At 41.4% G+C, this 23,562-nt stretch overlaps 1 protein-coding gene across 2 annotated transcripts in view; it reads right to left on the minus strand.

Annotated features, from left to right (window-relative positions):
• Nucleotides 1-8,194: 8,194 nt before the first annotated feature.
• FASTKD2 (FAST kinase domains 2) overlaps nucleotides 8,195-23,562 on the minus strand; it is a 55,914-nt gene continuing 40,546 nt past the window's right edge. The window contains exons 10-12 of one of the 2 annotated variants that reach the window (XM_073646355.1): nucleotides 21,639-21,711; nucleotides 18,425-18,539; nucleotides 8,195-9,087 (exon numbers count right to left, since the gene is read on the minus strand). In XM_073646355.1, the coding sequence (XP_073502456.1) occupies nucleotides 9,034-9,087; nucleotides 18,425-18,539; nucleotides 21,639-21,711 (242 nt within the window). In that variant the 3' untranslated portion in view covers nucleotides 8,195-9,033. Of the gene's footprint in view, nucleotides 9,088-13,261; nucleotides 13,446-18,424; nucleotides 18,540-21,638; nucleotides 21,712-23,562 lie in introns of those variants that run through there. The other variant, XM_073646354.1, reaches the window with a different exon arrangement.

Below are 23,562 nucleotides of genomic sequence, written 5' to 3' on the forward strand. Positions count from 1 at the left end.
TTCCGCTTAGATACAATTTATGAATTTCATCCTGTGTTATGAAAATAAAGGATTATTATTCATGTGAAACATTTGTATATTCTGGGGATTCTGTTTTACAAAGCAGCCTAAATAAAAGGACAATGTCATTTACTGTGCCTTATATCTTTCCAGCTGTGACGGCTGATACAGGGTTCTGCTTGGATCCTTAAGAACCTGGCATCAGATGCTGCCTACGACTTCTTGCTTTCTCTTTTGACATCTTTTTCATCTGCGTGAAGTACATTGGTTAGTTCAGGACAATATACTTTTATCATGCAAATTTCCAATCCGCTTGTAGCAGGCCAAAGGGTTAATGGACAGAGTCTTGGTTAAGTCAGACAGGCACAAATGAACAGAATGATGTTAAGAGATTCTTCTCCTTATGTCGCTCGGCAGGCCCATCCCCAGATCAAGCTGGAATCTGATTAATGAATTTGTCCCCATTACTCATTAATGGCTGACTGTTGTTTGATGTGTATAGTCACGTTGCTGACAAAGCTCAATATTGAATTGATTTTTAAGGAGAAAGGTATCTCAGAGATACTATTTTCATATTTCCTTGCTAAACAAATATGAAATTGATATTGTGCTAAATCTCTGTCTAATCTACTGAACATATTCAACTATTATTTCACCATAAGGCACTGAAGAACTGTAATTCAGTACTAATGTTCCATAGCAGACTATTTAGAATGAGACTTTTCTTACTTATTTGCCATCTCACACCTGAATTGTTACTGTTAGTATTTCCACTGAGGCTAAGCAAGCACAGCCGTCCCACATTACTACCACGCTTTATACCTTACCGCTATGCTTCTTATTCACAAATTTACACTCTTCAACATTGAAACACAAAGAAGGAAAAGCTTTGTTATTGCAGCAATCACACGATTGATAGACATGTTTCTGATATTCAAATGATGGAAACAAAATTCTTAAAACATCTTGATTTATTCAATATGAAGCATGAGTACCACTTGTAGAAATATCCACACTTACAAGCCTTGGCTGTTGTCTATGAGGTTGTTAATGGTTGGCTGAGGAATGTTCTACCCCAGTGAATGCACTTGGTCAAATCATCAAAATCAGCTGCTGGCAGCTCCCTTTGCAATTGTTGATCAATGATGTTGCAGATGTGCTTGATGTCAGACAAGGCCGGAGACTCTGCAGGCTATAGTAGCATGTTTAGGTGATGCAGGATGCTTACAATAGCACAGTAAAGTGTGGCCTGGCATTGTCTTGTTGAAAAATGGCTCCTTTGTCACCTTGGAGAAATGGCAATCACACAACAAACCGATCAATCTTTGCATGGCACACCAACCATTTCCCTGCTATATTAAGATGCCTTAAAGGTAATTTTTCAGTAGGATCAACCTTCCTGGGCAGTCTGTATAGGCATGCAGGTCACAGGAAGTTGAATAAAATGACACCTTGATATCTGCTATTCAATGTCTTATTCCAGAGAAATCCATGTTTTATTGATATGCAAATGAGCTGTTAAGATCTATAGGCTGGACATAGATCTCCTTGAGATCTTCCTTCACAGTTTATCTTAAATGAAAGGGGACATTACCAGTGTGAGACATGTAGAACAGGAGAGCACACTGTCAGTCATTACTGGTAATGCCCACGTGGTCTCACACCCCAGAATCCAAGGATACAAGGGCAGGTTGCTGAATCCTGTTCTGCCGGAATCTTAACATCATATACAGTACAGACCAAAAGTTTGGACACACCTTCTCATTCAATGATTTTTCTGTATTTTCATGACTATGAAAATTGTACATTCACACTGAAGGCATCAAAACTATGAATTAACACATGTGGAATTATATACTCAACAAAAAAGTGTGAAACAACTGAAAATATGTCTTATATTCTAGGTTCTTCATAATAGCCACCTTTTGCTTTGATGACTGCTTTGCACACTCTTGGCATTCTCTTGATGAGCTTCAAGAGGTAGTCACCGGAAATGGTTTTCACTTCACAGGTGTGCCCTGTCAGGTTTAATAAGTGGGATTTCTTGCCTTATAAATGGGGTTGGGACCATCAGTTGTGTTGTGCAGAAGTCTGGTGGATACACAGCTGATAGTCCTACTGAATAGACTGTTAGAATTTGTATTATGGCAAGAAAAAAGCAGCTAAGTAAAGAAAAACGAGTGGCCATCATTACTTTAAGAAATGAAGGTCAGTCAGTGCGAAAAATTGGGAAAACTTTGAAAGTGTCCCCAAGTGCAGTTGCAAAAACCATCAAGCGCTACAAAGAAACTGTCTCACATGAGGACCGCCCCAGGAAAGGAAGACCAAGAGTCACCTCTGCTTCTGAGGATAAGTTTATCCGAGTCACCAGCCTCGGAAATCGCAGGTTAACAGCAGCTCAGATTAGAGACCAGGTCAATACCACACAGAGTTCTAGCAGCAGACACATCTCTTCAACAACTGTTAAGAGGAGACTTTGTGCAGCAGGCCTTCATGGTAAAATAGCTGCTAGGAAACCACTGCTAAGGACAGGCAATAAGCAGAAGAGACTTGTTTGGGCTAAAGAACACAAGGAATGGACATTAGACCAGTGGAAATCTGTGCTTTGGTCTGATGAGTCCAAATTTGAGATCTTTGGTTCAGACCACCGTGTCTTTGTGCGACGCAGAAAAGGTGAACAGATGGACTCTACATGCCTGGTTCCCACCGTGAAGCATGGAGGAGGAGGTGTGATGGTGTGGGGGTGCTTTGCTGGTGACACTGTTGGGGATTTATTCAAAACTGAAGGCATACTGAACCAGCATGGCTACCACAGCATCTTGCAGCTGCATGCTTTTCCATCCGGTTTGCGTTTAGTTGGACCATCATTTATTTTTCAACAGGACAATGACCCCAAACACACCTCCAGGCTGTGTAAGGGCTATTTGACCAAGAGGGAGAGTGATGGGGTGCTACGCCAGATGACCTGGCCTCCACAGTCACCAGACCTGAACCCAATCAAGATGGTTTAGGGTGAGCTGGACCGCAGAGTGAAGGCAAAAGGGCCAACAAGTGCTAAGCATCTCTGGGAACTCCTTCAAGATTGTTGGAAGACCATTTCCGGTGACTACCTCTTGAAGCTCATCAAGAGAATGCCAAGAGTGTGCAAAGCAGTCATCAAAGCAAAAGGTGGCTACTTTGAAGAACCTAGAATATAAGACATATTTTTAGTTGTTTCACACTTTTTTGTTAAGTATATAATTCCACATGTGTTACTTCATAGTTTTGATGCCTTCAGTGTGAATGTACAATTTTCATAGTCATGAAAATACAGAAAAATCTTTAAATGAGGTGTGTCCAAACTTTTGGTCTGTACTGTATGTGTATATATATATTTACATATAAAGATAGATAGATAGATATAGATCACTAGTGCCCATTCTGAAGAAGGTCACTTACACCAAAACGTCAAATATTTTATACACTATACTTCAATAATAAAGCCTTACAGAAAGAGTGCCGGATTGCATAATTTTTGTTTTACACCACAATTCATGCAAAAATACTATAATAAACTGGGGCCAAACATTTTAAAAAACATTATAGGAGAGATTACATCCCCTGAACATTGCTGCTTATATGACGTTAGCAATGGATACAGCAGTGACAAAAATGACAGGTCCCACTTAGGCATAACTCATAATAGACATTGATAGTTTTGTAAAAAAAAAAACCAAAACATTAAAATATAAGGAAGATATTTGTCATCAAGCCAACAAAAGTGTGAGAATCTCTGGTGCAACAATGCGTACAAACTAAAGAAGCTGCAGGTGACGGACTGACGCGCGTTTCTTTTGTCTATATGTATTGTTGCACTTTCTTGTTTTTAACTTTGCTGCCATTATATTTCAGTGATTTAGCCCATTTATGTATAGTTAGGCACTAGCACTTCACTGTCTAGGTAATGACACTACTGGGCATTGTGTTGTAATGTATCATTGGGAGCTATTGACAATTGACCAGTGACTGTCACATTTTTTGTTGGCATGATGACAAATCCTTATATATAGGTTTTTTTTAAATAAAACTATCAAATAAAGTCTATTTATTATGAATTACGAGTGAGACCCTCATTTTTCTAGGTGCTTCATTGTTTTACTGGCCACAATCTGAGCAGCTTGTTGTTTATCGCTTGCTCATTTGGGCGCTGACCCATAGTGGTGTTTTGCAAAAGATAGATGATGCCACATTTACACATAGGATTAATAATTATGTGTGAATGCAAATATACACTATATTTAATACTATAAAATGATACAGAAGGAAATACAACTCTGGGTATAAAAACTGCAGTTATCAAATGTTGCGTTTCACAGGACAAAGTAATAAGCCGGTCACATCATGCGAGCAAAACACCCTGCTAAAAAAAGATCAGTTTGGGTTAAGCTGCAGATGTTCTTCTGCTACTCTCTGAGGACAAGAGAAATCGGTGAGGACAAAGCTTAACAAACACTCACAAAATAAGTAAAGCCACTTTTTCCCTGGGTGAGCACTTTACTCCACACTGAATAAGCATGCAGGGCTCCATGTCCTACAAACACAACTCCCTTAATCATGGAGCAACAGCTCCACCTTGCGGACACATTAGTGTAGAGCAGGTTCAGAGGGAAAGGTGAGCGTATTTGTTACAAGAGATTACCATCAAAGCAGGGGGCTTGCGTAGTACCTCTACGCTGAATGTAACAATAAGGGCGCAGTCAGACGGCCATGTAACACGGACGACGATCATATTGCCATGATCGGACTGGCCGGTTGCGCTCCTGACCCGAGAATAACAGCTGCATAGAAATACTGGCTATCACGCTTGGGTCAGGAGAGCCACTGGCCAGTCCGAGTATTGCAAATGATCGTTATCCATGTTATACGAGATTAGGTGAAAATTGCTGGGGGAGCTTCTTGAACTCTAAAGACCCAGACATTTTTCATTTTTGCTCTCATTTTTTTTTTCTCCCCTTTTTCCAACAGTTATAACTTTTTTTCTGGCGAAAAAGCCCTATGAGAGCTTGTTTATTACCAGACGAGTTGTAGTTTTGAATGACACCATAGTTTTTTTTTAATACATTTATATTTTAGTGGTTAAAAACAATCATAACATCATAAAAAATGTATCACCATTTTCTTGTAACTTTCTAACTTGTAACTTTTTTTATTTTCCATCCAAGTAGCTGGGTGAGGACTTGTTTATTGATATCATTAAACCCACCAATCCAATACCCACTCCCACCATCCCTGCTTACTTCACAGAGGTCCTAGGATCATGCTGCATACATCTGCCTATTAAGTATTGCTGCTGGTTTTCTGCTATTATCATATGTTGGTTCTTACCTTATTTATTCATTCTATATTTATTCAGTATCTATTGGGCACTATGGTCACAGTATACAGTGGCTTGCAAAAGTATTCACCCAGTGTGTCATTTTTCCTGTTTTGCTTCCTCACAACCTGGAATTTCACGTTTTTTTTTTAGCGTTTCCATCAGTTCATGTAAAGAGAATGCCTACAACTGTGAACATTTGGTTTTCTTTTTATTGTGAAGCAAACAACAAATAGGACAAAATAACTGTAAACTTCAATGTGCGTAACTATTCACCCCCCTAAAGTCAGTTCTTTGTAGAGCCTCCTTTTGCGGCCATTACAGCTGCAAGTCGCTTTGGATACGTCTCTATGAGCTTTCCACTGGAATTTTTGCTCATTCCTCAAGGCAAAACTGCTCCTGCTCCTTCAAGTTAGATGGTTTCCTCTGGTGAACAGCAATCTTCAAGTCTGACTACAGATTGTCAATTGGATTAAGGTCTGGGCTTTGACTATGCTAATCCAAAAAATTTACTTGTTTCCCCTTAAACCACTCAAGCAGTGTGCTTTTGGGTTATTGTCTTGTTGGAAGGTGAACCTCTGTCCCAGTCTCTAACACTGACAGACTGAAACCGGTTTTGTTCAAGAATATCCCTGTATTTCGCACCGGCAATCTCCCCATCGACTCGGACCATTTTTCCCTGTCCATGCTGCTGAAATCATCCCCACAACATGATGCTGCCACCACAATGTTTATCTGGGGGGATGTTGTTCTTGGAGTGATGAGCAGTGTTGGTTTGGCACCAGACATAGCGTTTACCTTGGTTGCCACAAAGTTCAATTTTAGCCTCCTACATCTATTTGCAGAGTCTCCCACATGTCTTTTGGCAAACTCAAAACCAGCTTTACAATTTTTGTAAGTAAAGGCTTTTTCTGGCCACTCTTCCATAAAGGCCACCTCTATGGAGTGTACGGCTTATTGTGGTCTGAATGGACAGATACTCCAGTTGTTGCTTGGGAACGCTGCAGCTCCTTCAGAGTTACCTTTGGTCTCTGTGGTGCCTCTCTGATTAATGCTCTCCTAGCCTGGGCTGAGCGTTTTGGTGGGTGGCCCTCTCTTTTGGTAGGTTTGTTGTGGAACCATGTTCTTTCCATTTGATGGTGATCGGGGAATCATTAGAGATTGGGATTTTTTTTTTTTTTTTACAACCCAACCCTGACTTGTACTTCTCAACAACTTTGTTCCCGACTTGTTTGGATATGTCCTTGGTCTTCATGGTGTTGTTTGGTTAGTGGTGCCTCTTGTAACAAAATAGGTAAAAAGCCAAAGGGGGGGGGGGGGATACTTTCGCAAGCCACTGTATATGATTTTCCATTATTAAATATTATTAGCACTTTATAATTCTTTAGATGTGGCTTTACTGTGTACTTAGTTGGTTTGTACGAAGATTTACTCTGCATGTGTCGTTGGTACTGGCAGTATAGGCAGGTGTTTCATATAACCTCCTCACAGACTTCTGTGGTCAACATTTTTGGGGGGCTTATTTATACCTGTATTTTAGGTATCTGTGTATTACGTTATTAAGGCTAGGTGGGATTCAGCTCCATTGTGGGCTGATTTAGTCTGTGTTGTGCCATTTGGCCTTTTAAATGATTTTAATTTTAGTTTTGGCATGTATCAGTATCAAACATTTAATATTTTATGTGATCCCTTTTGTGTGACATGTCTCTTTCTCTTGTGTGTATAATGAGATGATGGTTTTCTTGATAGCATTTTTGGCAATATACGACGTTTAAATCTATTTTTATCGCTTTTTTTTTTTCTTTTTTTTTTTTAAAGGGAAGAGTAGTGACCAAAAACACATTTCTGGCATTTTGATTTTTTTCTATTTGCACGTTTAACAATCGGGTTAATTAATTATAGATATTGATAGAACAGACTTTTATGAACGTGCCACTACCACATGTGTGCATTTTATTTCTTTATTTTCAATGGGGTAAAAGTGGGGTGACTTGAACTTTTATATTTAAAAAAAAAACAAAAAACTTTATAGTTTGTTACTTCCCTTAGGGGACTTGAATCTGCGATCAATCGCTTATTTTATATACTGCAATACTACAGTATATTGTGTAAATTGGTTTCTTTTGAAGCTCAGCCTATAGAGGAGCTTCAGAGGATGACCATGATGGCGGTGACAGGGACCTTCAGCAGGCCCCAGATGCCATAGTAACTCATCAGCACCCTGCAATTGCGTCACAGGACGCCGATGGAAGACGGTAAGCGTGCTCAGCGGTGCACGTTCTTTTTAAATGCTGCTGTCAGAGAAGGTGAACAGGCATGGCCGGAGCTCATATCAAGCTGCTGCTGTTGGAGACGGATGCCGGCTGTTAATAAAAGTCCTGCATAGGCGTGAAGAAAACTATACATTTCATACTTCAACATCTCTACAGTAAAACTGGTGGAACATATATGTTTTTGTAATCCCTCATTGTATATCATACTCATTTTTGAATGTCTCAAGTGTATAAATTGTTATGGTATGAGCATTTTTGATTATTTTTTTTACAGCATAACCATACCTACACCAGTACAGTGTGTAGAATGGTGAACAGGTTTCTAAGTTCATTAACTTCCAATGCAAGTTCACACAGACTTAAATTTTACTTAAGATTTATTATTTTTTATTTAATTCAGAGTCCTGAAAAGAGCCTTTTGAGTGCATCTTTAGCTTCTAATACTTTATTGGCCAGCCTTTGCTCTTGAGCACCAACTTGCATCTCTGTGGCATTGAGTGAACAAGCTTCTGCAGATGTTCACGAGTGATGATATGGTTCCAGGCCTGTATCAGAGACTCAATCAACTCTCTCTTGGTCCTTGGCTATTTTTTAGATATCTCTATTGATACCTTGTGCTACAAATTTTCAATTGGATTGAGGTCCGGGGACTGGGCTGGCCAGTCAATAGTAGCCACCTTGTTCTTTTTTTTCCATTCCGTTACTGTCTTAGCTCTGTGACAAGGAGCATTATCATCCTGGAAGATATAATCCCCTGAAAACAGGTGTTGAGCAGAAGGCAGCATTTTCTTATTAAGGATGTCTATGTATTTTTTTGCATTAACCATACCCTCCACAATATGAAGCCTTCCAACACCATTGGCTGCCATACAGCCCCAGACCATTACTTTCATCAGATGTTTCACAGAGAAGCTCAAACACTCTGGCTTGTACTCTTCATGTGGAAACCTTCTCACATAAGACTTGCCATCATTTCCTAAAATGCAAAAAGTGCTTTCATCATTAAATAGCACTTTTTCCCACTCCTCCTTCCTCCATTTTGAATATTTCAATGCCCACAGTTTTCGCCTTTGTCTTTGTATGGCTGTCATCAATGGCTTCTTTCGGGCCTTGCACCCTCTCAATCCTGCTTCCAAACATCTCTTCCTAACAGTTGATGTTGATACCTCAATATTGCACTTTTCTTGCCATTCTCGCAGAAGCTGAGGAGAGGTGCGCTTTCAATTGGCAAGGGATGTTCTTATCAGTACTCTATCCTCCCTTTTAATTGACTTTCTGGGCTGACCAGATCTGGGCCTGTCCTGGGTAATTCCAAGCTGCATACGTTTCTGCAAAATTCTTACGACTGTACTCCGATTACAGCTGACCTTCCTTGCGATCTGGGGGCCAGTATAACCCTCTTCATCCTTAAAACCCATCTTGCGGGAGGATAAATGTGAATCTAATGAAAATGTAGAGTCCCTGTGGGTGGAGATAAGGGGAGGGGGAAAAAATAATAAATTACTGATAGGAGTTTGTTATAAGTCTCCAAAAATAATGGAAGTAGCGGAGAATATCCTCGTAAAGCAAATAGATGAAGCAGCGACTCAAGGAGAAGTCATTATTATGGGAGACTTCAACTACCCTGAAATACATTGGGGGACAGAAACATGTAGTTCAAGCAAAGGAAATAGGTTTTTTACTACTATGAGAGACAATTACCTTTCACAACTGGTTCAGGACCCAACAAGAAGGGGGGCACTGCTAGACCTTATATTAACCAATAGGCCAGACCGCATATCAAATATACGAGTTGGGGGTCACTTGGGTAATAGTGATCACAAAATAATAAGTTTTCATGTAACCTTTAATAAGATGTGTAGTAGAGGGGTTACAAGGACACTAAACTTCAGGAAGGCAAATTTCCAACGGTTAAGAGATGATCTTAGTGCAATAAACTGGGACGATATCCCGAGACATAAAACTACACAAAGCAAATGGGAGACATTTATTAACATCCTGAATAGGACCTGTGTACAATATATACCCTATGGGAATAAACATGCTAGAAATAGGAGGAAACCACTATGGCTAAATAGAGCTGTAAGGGGCGCAATAAGTGACAAAAAGAAAGCATTTAGAGAACTAAAGCAAGTAGGTAGTGAGGAGGCATTAAATAAATATAGAAAATTAAATAAATTATGTAAAAACCAAATCAAGGCAGCAAAGATTGAGGCAGAGAGAATCATTGCCAGAGAAAGTAAAAATAACCCCAAAATATTCTTTAACTACATAAATAGTAAAAAACTAAAAAATGATAGTGTTGGCCCCCTTAAAAATAGTCTGGGTGAAATGGTGGATGAGGATGAGGAAAAAGCCAATATGCTAAATGATTTTTTTTCAACCGTATTTACACAAGAAAATCGCATGACAGAAAACATGATTAGTGATAACAAAAATTCTCCAGTAAATGTCACTTGCTTAACCCAGCAGGAAGTACGGCGGCATCTAAAAATCACTAAAGTTGACAAATCCCCGGGCCCGGATGGGATACACCCGCGAGTACTGCAGGAATTAAGTAACGTCATGGATAGACCATTATTTTTAATCTTTAAAGATTCCATAATAACAGGGTCTGTACCACAGGACTGGCGTATAGCAAATGTGGTGCCAATATTCAAAAAGGGGACAAAAACTGAACTTGGAAATTATAGGCCGGTAAGCTTAACCTCTACTGTGGGTAAAATCCTGGAGGGTTTCCTAAGAGATGCTATAATAGAGTATCTGAAGAAGAATAACCTCATGACCCAATATCAACATGGGTTTACGAGGGACCGTTCCTGTCAAACTAATCTGATCAGTTTTTATGAGGAGGCAAGTTCTGGACTGGACCAAGGAAATGCAGTGGATGTTGTGTATATGGACTTTTCAAAAGCTTTTGATACGGTTCCACACAAAAGGTTGATACATAAAATGAGAACAATGGGGATAGGGGAAAATATATGTATGTGGGTTAAGAATTGGCACAGTGATAGGAAACAAAGGGTGGTTATTAATGGAAAACACTCAGACTGGGTCTCAGTTAACAGTGGGGTACCACAGGGGTCAGTATTGGGCCCCCTTCTTTTTAACATATTTATTAATGACCTTGTAGGGGGCATACAGAGTAATATTTCAATATTTGCAGATGACACTAAACTCTGCAGGGTAATCAATACAAAGGAGGACAATTTTATATTACAGGAGGATCTATGTAAAACTAGAAGCTTGGGCTGATAAATGGCAAATGAGCTTTAATGGGGATAAATGTAAGGTAATGCACTTGGGCAGAGGAAATAAAATGTATAATTATATGCTTAATTGTAAAACACTGGGCAAAACTAACTGAAAAAGACCTGGGTGTATTGGTGGACGACAAGCTCACGTTTAGTGGCCAGTGTCAGGCTGCTGCTGCAAAGGCAAATAAAATAATGGGATGCATTAAAAGAGGCATAGATGCTCATGAGGAGAACATAATTTTACCTCTATACAAGTCATTAGTGCGACAACACTTAGAATACTGTGTACAGTTCTGGTCTCCGGTGTATAAGAAAGACATAGCTGAACTAGAGCGGGTGCAGAGAAGAGCGACCAAGGTTATTAGAGGACTGGGAGGTCTGCAATACCAAGACAGGTTATTACACTTGGGGTTATTTACTGTGGAAAAAAGAAGGCTTAGGGGTGATCTTATTACTATGTACAAGTATATGAGGGGACAGTACAAAGACCTTTCTACTGATCTTTTTACTCTGAGGCCTGAGACGGGGACAAGGGGGCATCTTCTACGTCTGGAGGAAAGAAGGTTTAATCATAATCACAGACGCAGATTCTTTACTGTAAGAGCAGTGAGACTATGGAACTCTCTGCCGCATGATGTTGTAATGAGTGATTCACTGTTAAAATTTAAGAAGGGCGTGGATGCCTTTCTTGAAAAGAATAATATTTCAGGTTATAAATACTAGATTCCTTGATAGGGCGTTGATCTAGGGAACTAGTCTGATTGTCGTATGGAGTCGGGAAGGAATTTTTTTCCCCAATGTGGAGCTTGGTGTTTGCCATATGGTTTTTTTTTTGCCTTCCTCTGGATCAACATGTTAGGCTATGGATTGAACTAGATGGACTTAGTCTTCCTTCAACCTTAAAAACTATGTTACTATGTAGCACCACAACTCGCACACGATCCTCCGCTGACAAAAATCTGAAGGCTCCCATCATAAATCTCTACAGTATGATTCACTAGATAGACCAACAGATAAAACAAACAAACAAAGCAGCAGATGTGATGCAATGTAATGGAATGTGATTGGCTGCCATATCCAGGTTATGATTGGTCACAAGAACCTCATCTGTGATTGGCTAATTTTGGATCTGAAGCTGTACAATATTTAGTTGTGCTTTCAATTCCCATATTGTTGCAATAATTTCAGGCAAAACTGCTTCAAAAGCTAAAAATATTACAGGGAGAGAATGCAAAATTGTATTCTGAACAAAACCATATATAATATGTCATATTAGCATCGAAGATATTCGACAGAAAACGTTTAAAACTTGAAAAATCAATTTATCCTATGCCTATGCAGGACTTTTGAACACCACTGTAGCTGGTATCAGTCGCATGTGGAGGGAGCTCAGTTCCTGAGCCCTCACCACACACGATCTCCCGTGCAGTCACATACATGTACGTGATTTTGCGTTAAGGGGTTATATACGGTCTGAATGACTGCTTGATTTAGCACAGTGTCATGGTTTTCATTATAAACAGCCATGATGCTGGTGTCAGAGGTTTTCAAGGTGAGACTGCTGATTTGTGTCGCTTACAGCCCATACACTCTGCAGTCTCTGAATACAGGACAGTCTTGGCTTCAGGTCTGTATTTCAGACTTTTGAACATAGGTGAAATATTCCTTTCAAGAAATGCCTTAAAGACTACCTGTCATCAGCCTTTTATACCCCAAACTATATACCATGTGCAGGGCATTGCAGTAGCTTAGGTATCCATGGTTACAATCACTAACAGCTAACTTACTATATTAGTGGTCGTAACCATGGATACCCAAGCTACTGCAATGCCCTGCACATGAGGTAAGCAAAACAGTGAATCAAAAGAACTATTCTACATTTCTAATTGGAAGTATGTGCTAATATTATTATTACACCTACTACATATTGGGATAGGATCTCAGAGATGGGAATACCCCCTTTAAATCATGGATTTCTGTAAAACAGCAAAACGGATTTCCACAAGAAAGTTAAGGATTTAATCATCAATAAAGCACCTTTACATATATGTCATTAGTTGGGGTATAAAATGCTGATGACAGGTTCTCTTTAAAGTCACTTTTCAGAATTTTATGAAAATCGCCTTACACATTGGCAGTACTGATGAATCTGGAGCAATGTGATTATTCTGCTTACTCCTGACAAGGCCCTTGTCCCTTATGTTCTATGAAGTGACAGGACATGAACACTGAGTACGCTTGGATTTATCAGCTCATCTTATATTATACTAGTCTATTAATCAAAATAAGCCAAAGACACATTGCTAAAATGGGAGACATTTTTAATTTCTCAAATAATTTTACATAGTTACAGAGACTGTAGAAGTAGCAGAAAGGTCATTCTGAATCCTAGAAGCCCATTATAAAGTTCCATTATATTACATCTTCCTCGTGATGTGCAATCTCTTGTGTTTTATTTGCCTGCACTGAATTTTGACTGGAGGAGAGATCCCTAAAAATATTTTCTCCCAAAAACTCCACTTTCTTAGCTTCAGTCATCATTATAAACTGGTTTACAGGAACCTTGAAAAGAAAAAGGTAAGTGAGACAATGAATGGTTAAAAAATTATTATAATACAATATTATCCAGAAAATAAAGCATTATTGTTCTAAGAAATAAAGCTAAATAATGTTCTAATTTACATTATGTAGTTGCTAAATGGAATTCTTTATTCTGCTCCCCTCATTCTCCGTGAAGTCGAGCGCTGTACTCCGCTATCTCCAGCAGTGCCATAGAGAATAATTGGAGCAGGAGTGCAGAAGCATGGCCACCGTTCCATTCCCATACAGAATTCAGAGCTCCCAACGGTCGGACCCCCACCGATCAGCAAGTTATCAACTAATTGCGCATAGAGGATAATGTTATTGGGAACCTGTCATGTTCAAAAACTCTAGTTTCCTGGAGATATAGCGTTAATATGCAGGTAAATATTGTTGAAATCCTGCCTGTCTGCCTTACTGGATCAGCGGTTACAGGGAGAAAATGAACTTACATCCTCCCTGTAGCCGCTCGATTCCAGTCATCGGACTGGTGCAGGGAGCGGTTACGGTCACCGTTCACTACACAGTGCATGTGGGTGTAATCACTCCCCAACACTACGATTGACAGCATGCTCTACAGTGTATGTGTGCAGCATGTGATTGACGCACAGCAGCCAATATGGGCGTAGCATGGGCAGGAAAGTATATGGCTATGCCAACCCATCAAATCCTTGAAAAGTTACACCACTCATTGACTGGAGTATATTTCTGGCAGGTGTGCATGCAAGTTATATGATGCGTCTAATTCATGAAGTGGAGTGCAATTCTTCATGAATTAGGTGCATTATACTCTACTGTGACCTTCATTAAGATTGGTATGCACAACGCCAGTCTTAATGAATCTGCCCCCTAGAGTCTCGCTTCCTTTGCCCACACAAAGCGGCAATACTATTAAACGATAGCCAGGTTCTGGCATAAAAAAAATCACGCAATTTGGTGTAAGCAGCATTTCCATAAACATGTTTTTTTGGTTTTGAGGTTCCCTCACCACTGACTAGACGAGAGTGCTGGATCCTGAGTGCACAGTGCACCAAAGGGAGGGAACCACAAAAGTGTGATGCGCACACATGTAGTGGCCTACTACTGACCAGAGAAGGTGGCAGGTGGGCCAACTCCTAAACCAGCATTTATGCCAGAAATTGGTGTGAATTATGGAGCAAATCTATGCAAGCTCATAGGAGAGCATATTCCCCTGTGCTGTGTGCTGCCCACAGATAGTACCATGGGATCTCTTCTTCTCTAAATGCAATAAAAATGTAACAGATAAACAGTATTACATAATCCAAATGATTTTGACAAGTCTGCCATAGTGACAAGTTATTTATCACTCAACTTACTGCAAATAAAATATCAGAGATTATAATGTGCCTAAGAAGTGACATACTTTTCTGATTTCTCTAGTTGAATATGGCAGATGGTAAAAAAAATAAAACCCTCCTCGTACCTGAGAACATTACCATACACTATGAGCTCGGCAGCCAAAGCAGTGCCTATATGTATATTACAGTCTGATGTTTTAGGCTATTGAGTGAAAAACTAGTCTGATAGAGCTCTGAGATTTTAAATAATTTTGTCTTGAGAAGAGACAAAAGAATTATAGGAGTGATACCTTCATTGGCTAACTAGAAAATTGCATGCTTTCAGAGCAGTACAAAAGGACTGGAAGAAAAGTACCACAATTAGGAAATGACTCCCCTATATATTAACCCCCCGAGGAAGCAAGATCATTATTTATTCATTTTACTCACTTATACAGCGCCATCATATTCCGCAGCGCTTTACAGACAATATCATCACTGTCCCCATTAGGGCTCACAATCTAGATTTAATATCAGTATGTCTTTGGAGTGTGGGAGGAAACTGGAGAACCCAGAGAAAACCCACACAAACACAGGGAGAACATACAAACTCCTAGCAGATTGCACGCGAAACGTAAGTTCGGGATTATGTATCTGTAGTGACCCTGCTTAGTACATTATGCTATGGGTAAGGGCATTTTTTTCCATATATATATATGTGAATAGGTTCATGTTCATAATGTAGGCTTTTGACCAGTGTGTCCATTATTTGTAAACCTGATCATTTTTATATACCTATCTTATAATATGTGTTCTAGGTTGCCAGTGTGCCGGAAATTGTGGTCTTATATAATAAATGAAGTAATCAGCAAACATATAAGACAACAATTTCCGGCAACCTAGAGGTGCAAATACACTGCTCAAAAAAATAAAGGGAACACTTAAACAACAGAATATAACTCCAAGTAAATCAAACTTCTGTGGAATCAAACTGTCCACTTAGGAAACAACACTGATTGACAATCAATTTCACATGCTGTTGTGCAAATGGAATAGACAATAGATGGAAATTATTGGAAATTATCAAGACACCCTCAATAAAGGAGTGGTTCGGCAGGTGGGGACCACAGACCACATCTCAGTACCAATGCTTTCTGGCTGATGTTTTGGTCACTTTTGAATGTTGGTTGTGCTTTCACACTCGTGGTAGCATGAGACGGACTCTACAACCCACAGAAGTTGCTCAGGTAGTGCAGCTCATCCAGGATGGCACATCAATGCAAGCTGTGGCAAGAAGGTTTGCTGTGTCTGTCAGCGTAGTGTCCAGAGGCTGGAGGCACTACCAGGAGACAGGCCAGTACACCAGGAGACTTGGAGGGGGCCGTAGGAGGGCAACAACCCAGCAGCAGGACCGCTACCTCCGCCTTTGTGCAAGGAGGAACAGGAGGAGCACGGCCAGAGCCCTGCAAAATGACCTCCAGCAGGCCACAAATGTGCATGTGTCTGCACAAATGGTTAGAAATCAATTCCATGAGGGTGGTATGAGGGCCCGACGTCCACAGATGGGGGTTGTGCTCACAGCCCAACACCGTGCAGGACGCTTGGCATTTGCCACAGAACACCAGGATTGGCAATGTCGCCACTGGCGCCCTGTGCTCTTCACAGATGAAAGCAGGTTTACACTGAGCACATGTGACAGACGTGACAGAGTCTGGAGACGCCGTGGAGAGCGATCTGCAGCCTGCAACATCCTTCAGCATGACCGGTTTGGCAGTGGGTCAGTAATGGTGTGGGGTGGAATTTCTTTGGAAATCCGGTATGCATGGCACCCCTCACCCACAATCCTGGTATGCATGGCACCCCTCATCCCCAATCCTGGTATGCATGGCACCCCTCATCCCCAATCCTGGTATGCATGGCACCCCTCATCCCCAATCCTGGTATGCATGGCACCCCTCATCCTGGTATGCCTGGCTCCCTCATACGGGTATGCATGGTACCCCTCATCCCTATCCTGGTATACATGGTACCCCTCATCCCTATCCTGGTATGCATGGCAGCCCCAGATCTCTATCCTGGTATGCATGGTACCCATCATCCCCTAATCCAGGTATGCATGGTACCCCTCATCCCCCAATCCTAGTACGCATGGTACCCCTCATCCCCCAATCCTGGTACGCATGGTACCCCTCACCCCTCAATCCTGGTATGCATGTCACCTCTCACCCCCAATCCTGGTATGTATGGTCCACTCACCCCCAATCCTGGTATGCATGGTCCCCTCATCCCCCCAATCCTGGTATGTGTGGGCCCCTCATCCCTCCAATCCTGGTATGCGTGGTACCCCTCATCCCCCAATCCTGGTATGCATGGTACCCCTCATCCCCCAATCCTGGTAGGCATGGTACCCCTCATCCCCCAATCCTGGTAGGCATGGTACCCCTCATCCCCCAATCCTGGTAGGCATGGTACCCCTCAACCCCCAATCCTGGTATGTGTGGTCCCCTCAACCCCCAATCCTGGTATGTGTGGTCCCCTCAACCCCCAATCCTGGTATGTGTGGCACCCCTCATCCCTTTCACGCCGTACACACAAACAAAATAAACACTTATACTCACCTTTCTTCCCTGTGCTCCAGCGCTGCTGTGTCCTGTTCTGCCGGAGGCCGGGGGAGGAATGCGGCGCCGGAGCACCACGCTGTCCGGCGCCATTTTGCTGAAGACACACTGCAAATGTGTCTTCAGTAAAATGGCGACGGACAGCGCTATGCGCATGCGCCGATTCCGACACCTTCACTCCGCCCCCGGTCTCCGGCTAGAAGAGAGGCGCAGCGGTAACGCTCCTCCTGGTCAGGTAAGTATGGCGCCGGAGATCGCGGTATGTGTTCAGTGTCTACGCATACCGCGATCTCCGGCGCCATACACTCCTCTTACCTGTAATGGCTCCATGCGTTCTTCTGTCTGGAGCCAGTCTATAGAGGCTTCAGACAGAGGGACGCTTGGTCGGTTATATTATAGATATATATAGATAGATAGATAGATAGATAGATATAATTGGCCAAGCATCCCTCTGTCTGAAGGGATAAATAATATATATACATTCTCTATCGCTAGATTATAACTGGTCAAGAGAGGTTAAACTTGATGTACCTGTCTATTTTCTACCTATATGGCTATGTATCCTACATGAGTAGATAAGCCAAGCCAACAGTGCTGCATATGGAAGGGCAGAAAAAAATCGGGATGTGCAGACCGTCTGTTACAAGAGTGTGAAGTGTGTCCATGAAATAGACTTCTTGGTGTAACATCTTACATGTTGTGTTCTTCATTTGTAAACTTGCCTGAAGTTTTGTGGATGTGTATTACATCCATGGTGCAGGGGAAAGAGCACTGCGCACATGTGCTGAGCCAGGCACGTACTCTGCTTTCGCTGCCAATAGTAATGGAGCTGAAGAGAAGTCAATCAAGTCCAAGTAGGTGGCACTATAGGTGGCGCTATGCAGGGCATAGTGCAGAGAACCAGTCCGTACTCAGTGCACGTGCAGCCTCAATTACATGAAGATGCAAAGTTGATCTTTTCAGGGATAGATTAGATATTTTCAGCCAAGAAGGTTTATCTCGACTTGTGTTTTACTAGAACAGCTTTCCTATACAAGACACTCACCACCACAACAGTGAATCCAAGTGATTTTAGTTGCCTCAGTTTTAAAGCCATCTTTCCAACTGGGTGAAGACTTCCCAAAGTAAAAGCATTGGCAGTGCAGCATAATATAGCAATCCTGCAAGAAAGGATAGAAAACTGACAATGGTAAAGTCCTCTGCAATTATATGCCAGAGAATAGAAAGTCCTGTCCTGAATCAGAATATCCACCTGCAGAAAGTCTATTTCAGGGCTATAATTGTCTATTAATAAATAGAGAACATACATAAATAGAATCACATGGATAAATACATCTGCGTAGATTTATGGCCTAGAACTGTACCTGTAAACTTTACAGGGAATGTCTCCTGAATAGATACAAGTATATAATAGCTAATAGTATAGATGAATGTCATGCTAACTGTAATCATTTTTAATTGGAATTCTTGCATCCACATACTGATGGATAGATACTCGTTATAGTTGTTCATTCTCAGAACATCCATACTATGTGAGAGGCCGGACATGCTCAGTCCCATCCCCCAGATCCTTGTGTACATAAATGGTGGTGAAATTCCTGCTATTGTGAACAGCAGCCAAGAATCAGTGCACTAGAAGCAGCTTCTTCTAAGCCTGGATGTTTTGAATACGTCCCAATAGTTAGTCATGGCCAAAAGTTTTGGCACCCTTGAAATTGTTCCAGAAAATGACATATTTCTCCCTGAAAATTATTGAAATTACATGTTTTGTTATACACGTTTATTTTGTGTGTATTCGAACCATACAAAAAAAAACAGAAAAAAGGCAAATTGGACATAATTTCACACAAAATTGCAAAAATGAGCCGGACAAAATTGTTGGCACATTTCCAAAATTGTGGGTATACAACTTTGTTTCAAGCATGTGATCCTTGTTCAAACTCATCTATAGCAAGTAACAGGTATGGGCAACATGAAAATCACACCTGAAACCAGATAAAAAGGGGAGACGTTGACTCAATCTTTGCATTCTGTGTGTGCCACAGTAAGCATGGAGAACAGAAAGAGGACAACTGTCTAAGGACTCGGAAAACTAAAATTGTTGATTAATATCAACAATCTCAAGGTTACAATTCCATCTCCAGAGATCTTGATGCTCCTTTGTCCATGGTGCCCACCATAATTAAGAAGTTTACAACTCATGGAACTGCAGCTAATCTTCCTGGAAGTGGACGGCAGAGAAAAATTGATGAAAGGTTACAAAGGAGGATAGTCAGTCCAGATGGTGGATAAACAGCCCCAATCAAGTTCCAAAGAAATTCAAGCGGTCCTGCAGGCTCAGGCTGCAGTGTCAGCGCAAACTATCTGTCCACATTTAAATGAAATGAAACACTATGGCAGGAAACCCAGGAGGACCTCACTGCTGACACAGATATAAAAAAGCTAGACTGCAGTATGCCAAAATGTACATGAGTAAGCCAAAATCCTTCTGGGAAAACGTCTTGTGGACAGATGATACCAAGATGGAGCTTTTTGGTAAAGCTCATCATTCTAACTAACTGTTTACTGAAAACGTAATTACAAAGAAAAGAACACAGTACCTACAGTCAAATATGGTAGAGGTTCAAAGATCTTATGGGGTTGGTTTTTGCTGCCTCTGGCACTGGGTGCCTTGAATGTGTGCAAGGCATCATTAAATCTGAAGATAATCAAAGGATTTTCGGTCACAATGTAGTGCCTGGTGCCAGAAAGCTGGTTTGCGTTCTAGTTCATGGGTCTTCCAGCAAGACAATGACCCCAAACATACTTCAAGAAGCACCCAGAAAAGTATGGAAACAAAGCGCTGGAGAGTTTTGAATTGGCCAGCAATGGGTCCGGATCTAAATCCCATTGAACAACTGTGGAAAGATCTTAAAATTACTGTTGGGAGAAGGCGCCTTCAAATATGAGAGACCTGGCGCAGTTTATAAAAGAAAAGTGGTCCAAAATTCCAGTTGAGAGGTGTAAGAAGCTTGTTGATGGTTATAGGAAGCGATTGATTGCAGTTATTTATTCCAAAGGGTGTGCAACCAAATATTAAGCTGAGGGTGCCAACAATTTTGTCCTGCACATTTTTGGGGTTTTGCATGAAATTATGTCCAATTTGCCTTTTGTTCTCTGCTTTTTTTTGTATCGCTCGAATACACCCAAAGGGAATAAACATGTGTATAACAAAACGTGTAATTGCAATAATTTTCTAGAAAAAAACAATATTTTTCAGATTATAAGACGCACTTTTTTCCTCCCAAATTTGGGGGGGAAATGGGAGTGCGTCTTATAATGCAAACTATACCAGCACTCACCGGCGTTGGTGGAGCGAGGTCCCAGGATCGCTGCTGCTAGAAGCTTCTGCCTTCCGGCAGAGGCAGGAGTCGGAAGACGGCTGCGGTCCCCTTGCTGCGGTCCTCACGCTGCGGATCCCTTGCTTGCGGTCCCCATGCTGCAGGCCCCTTGCTTGCAGTAGGTGTCCAGTGGTGAGGGGGCTCCGCTGACATTTTTTAAAAGCTGGAGACCCGCACCTTCCATACTGATCCATGTGTCGGTCTCCGGGAAAATAGCCGCGGGAGGCCTCTGGCGGCCATTTTCCCGGAGACTGCCGCATGGATCAGTATGGAAGGTGCGGGGCTGCAGCTTTTACAAAATGTCGGCGGAGCCCCCGCATCCCCGGACACCTACTGCAACCAAGGAGTCTGCTGCACAGGGAGTGCAAGGAATGGGACCGCAGCACGGGGACCGCAGCCAAATTCAGACTCCTGCGTCTGCCGGAAGGCAGAAGCTTCCAGCAGCAGCGATCTTTCGACTCCTGCCTCGACCCTACCACCTGGGACCCTACTCCATCAATGCCTCAGGCCCCCCCAGGGAAGCTGATTATAACACACACTGGTTTATAAAAAAAAACGTTATTTTCCTATTCTCCTCCCCAAAATTTGGGGTGCGTCTTATAATCCGCAAAATACGGTACTTCATTTTCTGGAACAATTTCAAGGTTGCCAACACTTTTGGCCATGACTGTATCTGGTAATCCGTAATCAATGTTTGCCTGCCTAAATGCATCTCTGGAGGGTGTGTTAGCAGTCACAGCATTTCTGTCTTTTATGTATAATAAAGTGCCTCAGTCTAACACAACTAAATATTTAATAGCAATCATCCAACTTTACTGATATTTTGGGTGGAGAGTTAGGAAGGAGAAAGCAAATGCCATATCAACAATACTTTCTTACCGGGTTATGTTCTTTGAAGAATCCCCTGTTGGAACCAGCTTGTTCTGTTCTCTATCCAAAGTGAGCACAAAGTCTGCCAGAAAACGATTGGTAGATTTAATGGCGATCAAGAAAAAAAAAATCTCCATTAACTAAAAGGTTAAAGGGGTCGGCCACCATAATAATATGAAATAGACATGTTGCTGATCGCTGGGGAACCGACCACAGAGACTCCAGAGGCCCGTCCTTAGAATTGGGCGCCCCCAGGTCTCGGTGGTCCTGTACGTAAGTGATGAGTTATTATGCTGAGCGACCCTTTAGCACTTCATACATTACGCAGTTATTGTTATGTGCACTGAATATTGAGTTGTTTGCGGTATAGTTTGCAAATTAGTTATAATTGTTTTCTAGTTTGTAATTAAACGATCATGATTAAAGAGAATCTGTCAGCAGGCTTGTGCCATGTAATCTGAGAGCTGCATGATATAGGGGCAAAGAGCCTGATTCCAATGATATGTATCACTTACTTGGTTGTCTGGTGCAGTTTTGATAGAATCCCTGCTCTCTCTGCTGTAGATGTAGCAGTGCTCAGAATGCTGAGCTGTGTATAACCCCGCCCACACCACAGGTTGACAGCTTCCTGTGTACACAGTACATTGTCAGCAAGCTATCAACAGTGGTGTGGGCAGGGTCATATAGATTACCTGGACTGCATGGCACACAACACTTAGTCGTGATAATCTCCTGCTGATAAAACATTGATTGTACTGAAACTACAGCAAGCGAAACATCATGATGCTTTCAGATTAAATAGCAAAAACCAGCTGACATAATAAATTTAAAGGGAATCTTTCACATGAAAAAACACTGTTAATGCATATATGGGTTTAATCTGAAGGTTAATACCATTCTGACCCTATCCGGCGCCTGCACTTAAACCCCTGCTACCAGGAGGAAATTAACTTTATTCCTCCCGGTAGCGTTCAGGTTGCAGTCACGGGGGTAGCGTGGTTTCAGACTGACAACTAGGCCTAATGCTGAGCTGCTGTCAGTCAGTGCCATGGGTGCGGTTACAAACGCTGCTCTCTATACTCAGAGCGGTGACTGAAATCTTAACGCTAACAGAAGGAATAAAGTTCATTTCCTCCCGGCAGCGGGGCTCTAAGTGCAGGCGCCGGGCAGGTTCAAAATGCTATTAACCTACAGATTAACCCCATATCTGTAGGTTAATAGTGCTTTTTCATGTGACTGGTTTTCTTTAAGGACAGAAATGAAAACCTATCAGCCGACCATATGATATATGGTCCGTAATCCCTATGACAATAGCAAAACCGACAGGAGGAACATTTTGGAGAAAGAGGTTTAAGTATAAAAGGGAAGAAACCCATTAATAAGAATAATTACCTCAGTCTGCCCGTAGGTAATCCCCAAAATGACATACAAGGGATTTTAATCATAAAATGTAAGCTTTATTGAAAAAATATATATTAATATTGCATAATTTCAATCAGTATATATAAATAAGGAGGGGAAAGAATGGGAAAAGAGAGGGGGGAAGGGAGAGGACAGCTAGAGAGGCAGGATAAGGTGGAAGAGTCCTGCAAAGTCTCTTTAAGGACAGCTTGGCTGTTTGAAAGAGATGATGTTTTTGCATTTTTGTGGATTTAGAGGTGAATATTACATATACACTAATATATCAACAACGCCAGAGAAATAACTAATGGTTACATATATATTATGTGAATATTCACTGAACAATTATACAAACCTACCGAGAGATGTGAATAACCACTAAAGAAGTATTCATTAAAAAGATTTTTTATTATTGTAACAAAGAATAAAAACTGTGAATGACAGATAAGATAAAAACATATAGAGGGGATACAATACTATATAGACTAATCCCCAGAAAACATATAGAGAGTGGGTATAACAAACAAGTGAT

This window comes from Phyllobates terribilis, unplaced genomic scaffold (assembly GCF_046119375.1).
Source record: "Phyllobates terribilis strain yellow unplaced genomic scaffold, ASM4611937v1 Scaffold_9__5_contigs__length_417890890, whole genome shotgun sequence".
Classification (NCBI taxonomy): domain Eukaryota; kingdom Metazoa; phylum Chordata; class Amphibia; order Anura; family Dendrobatidae; genus Phyllobates; species Phyllobates terribilis.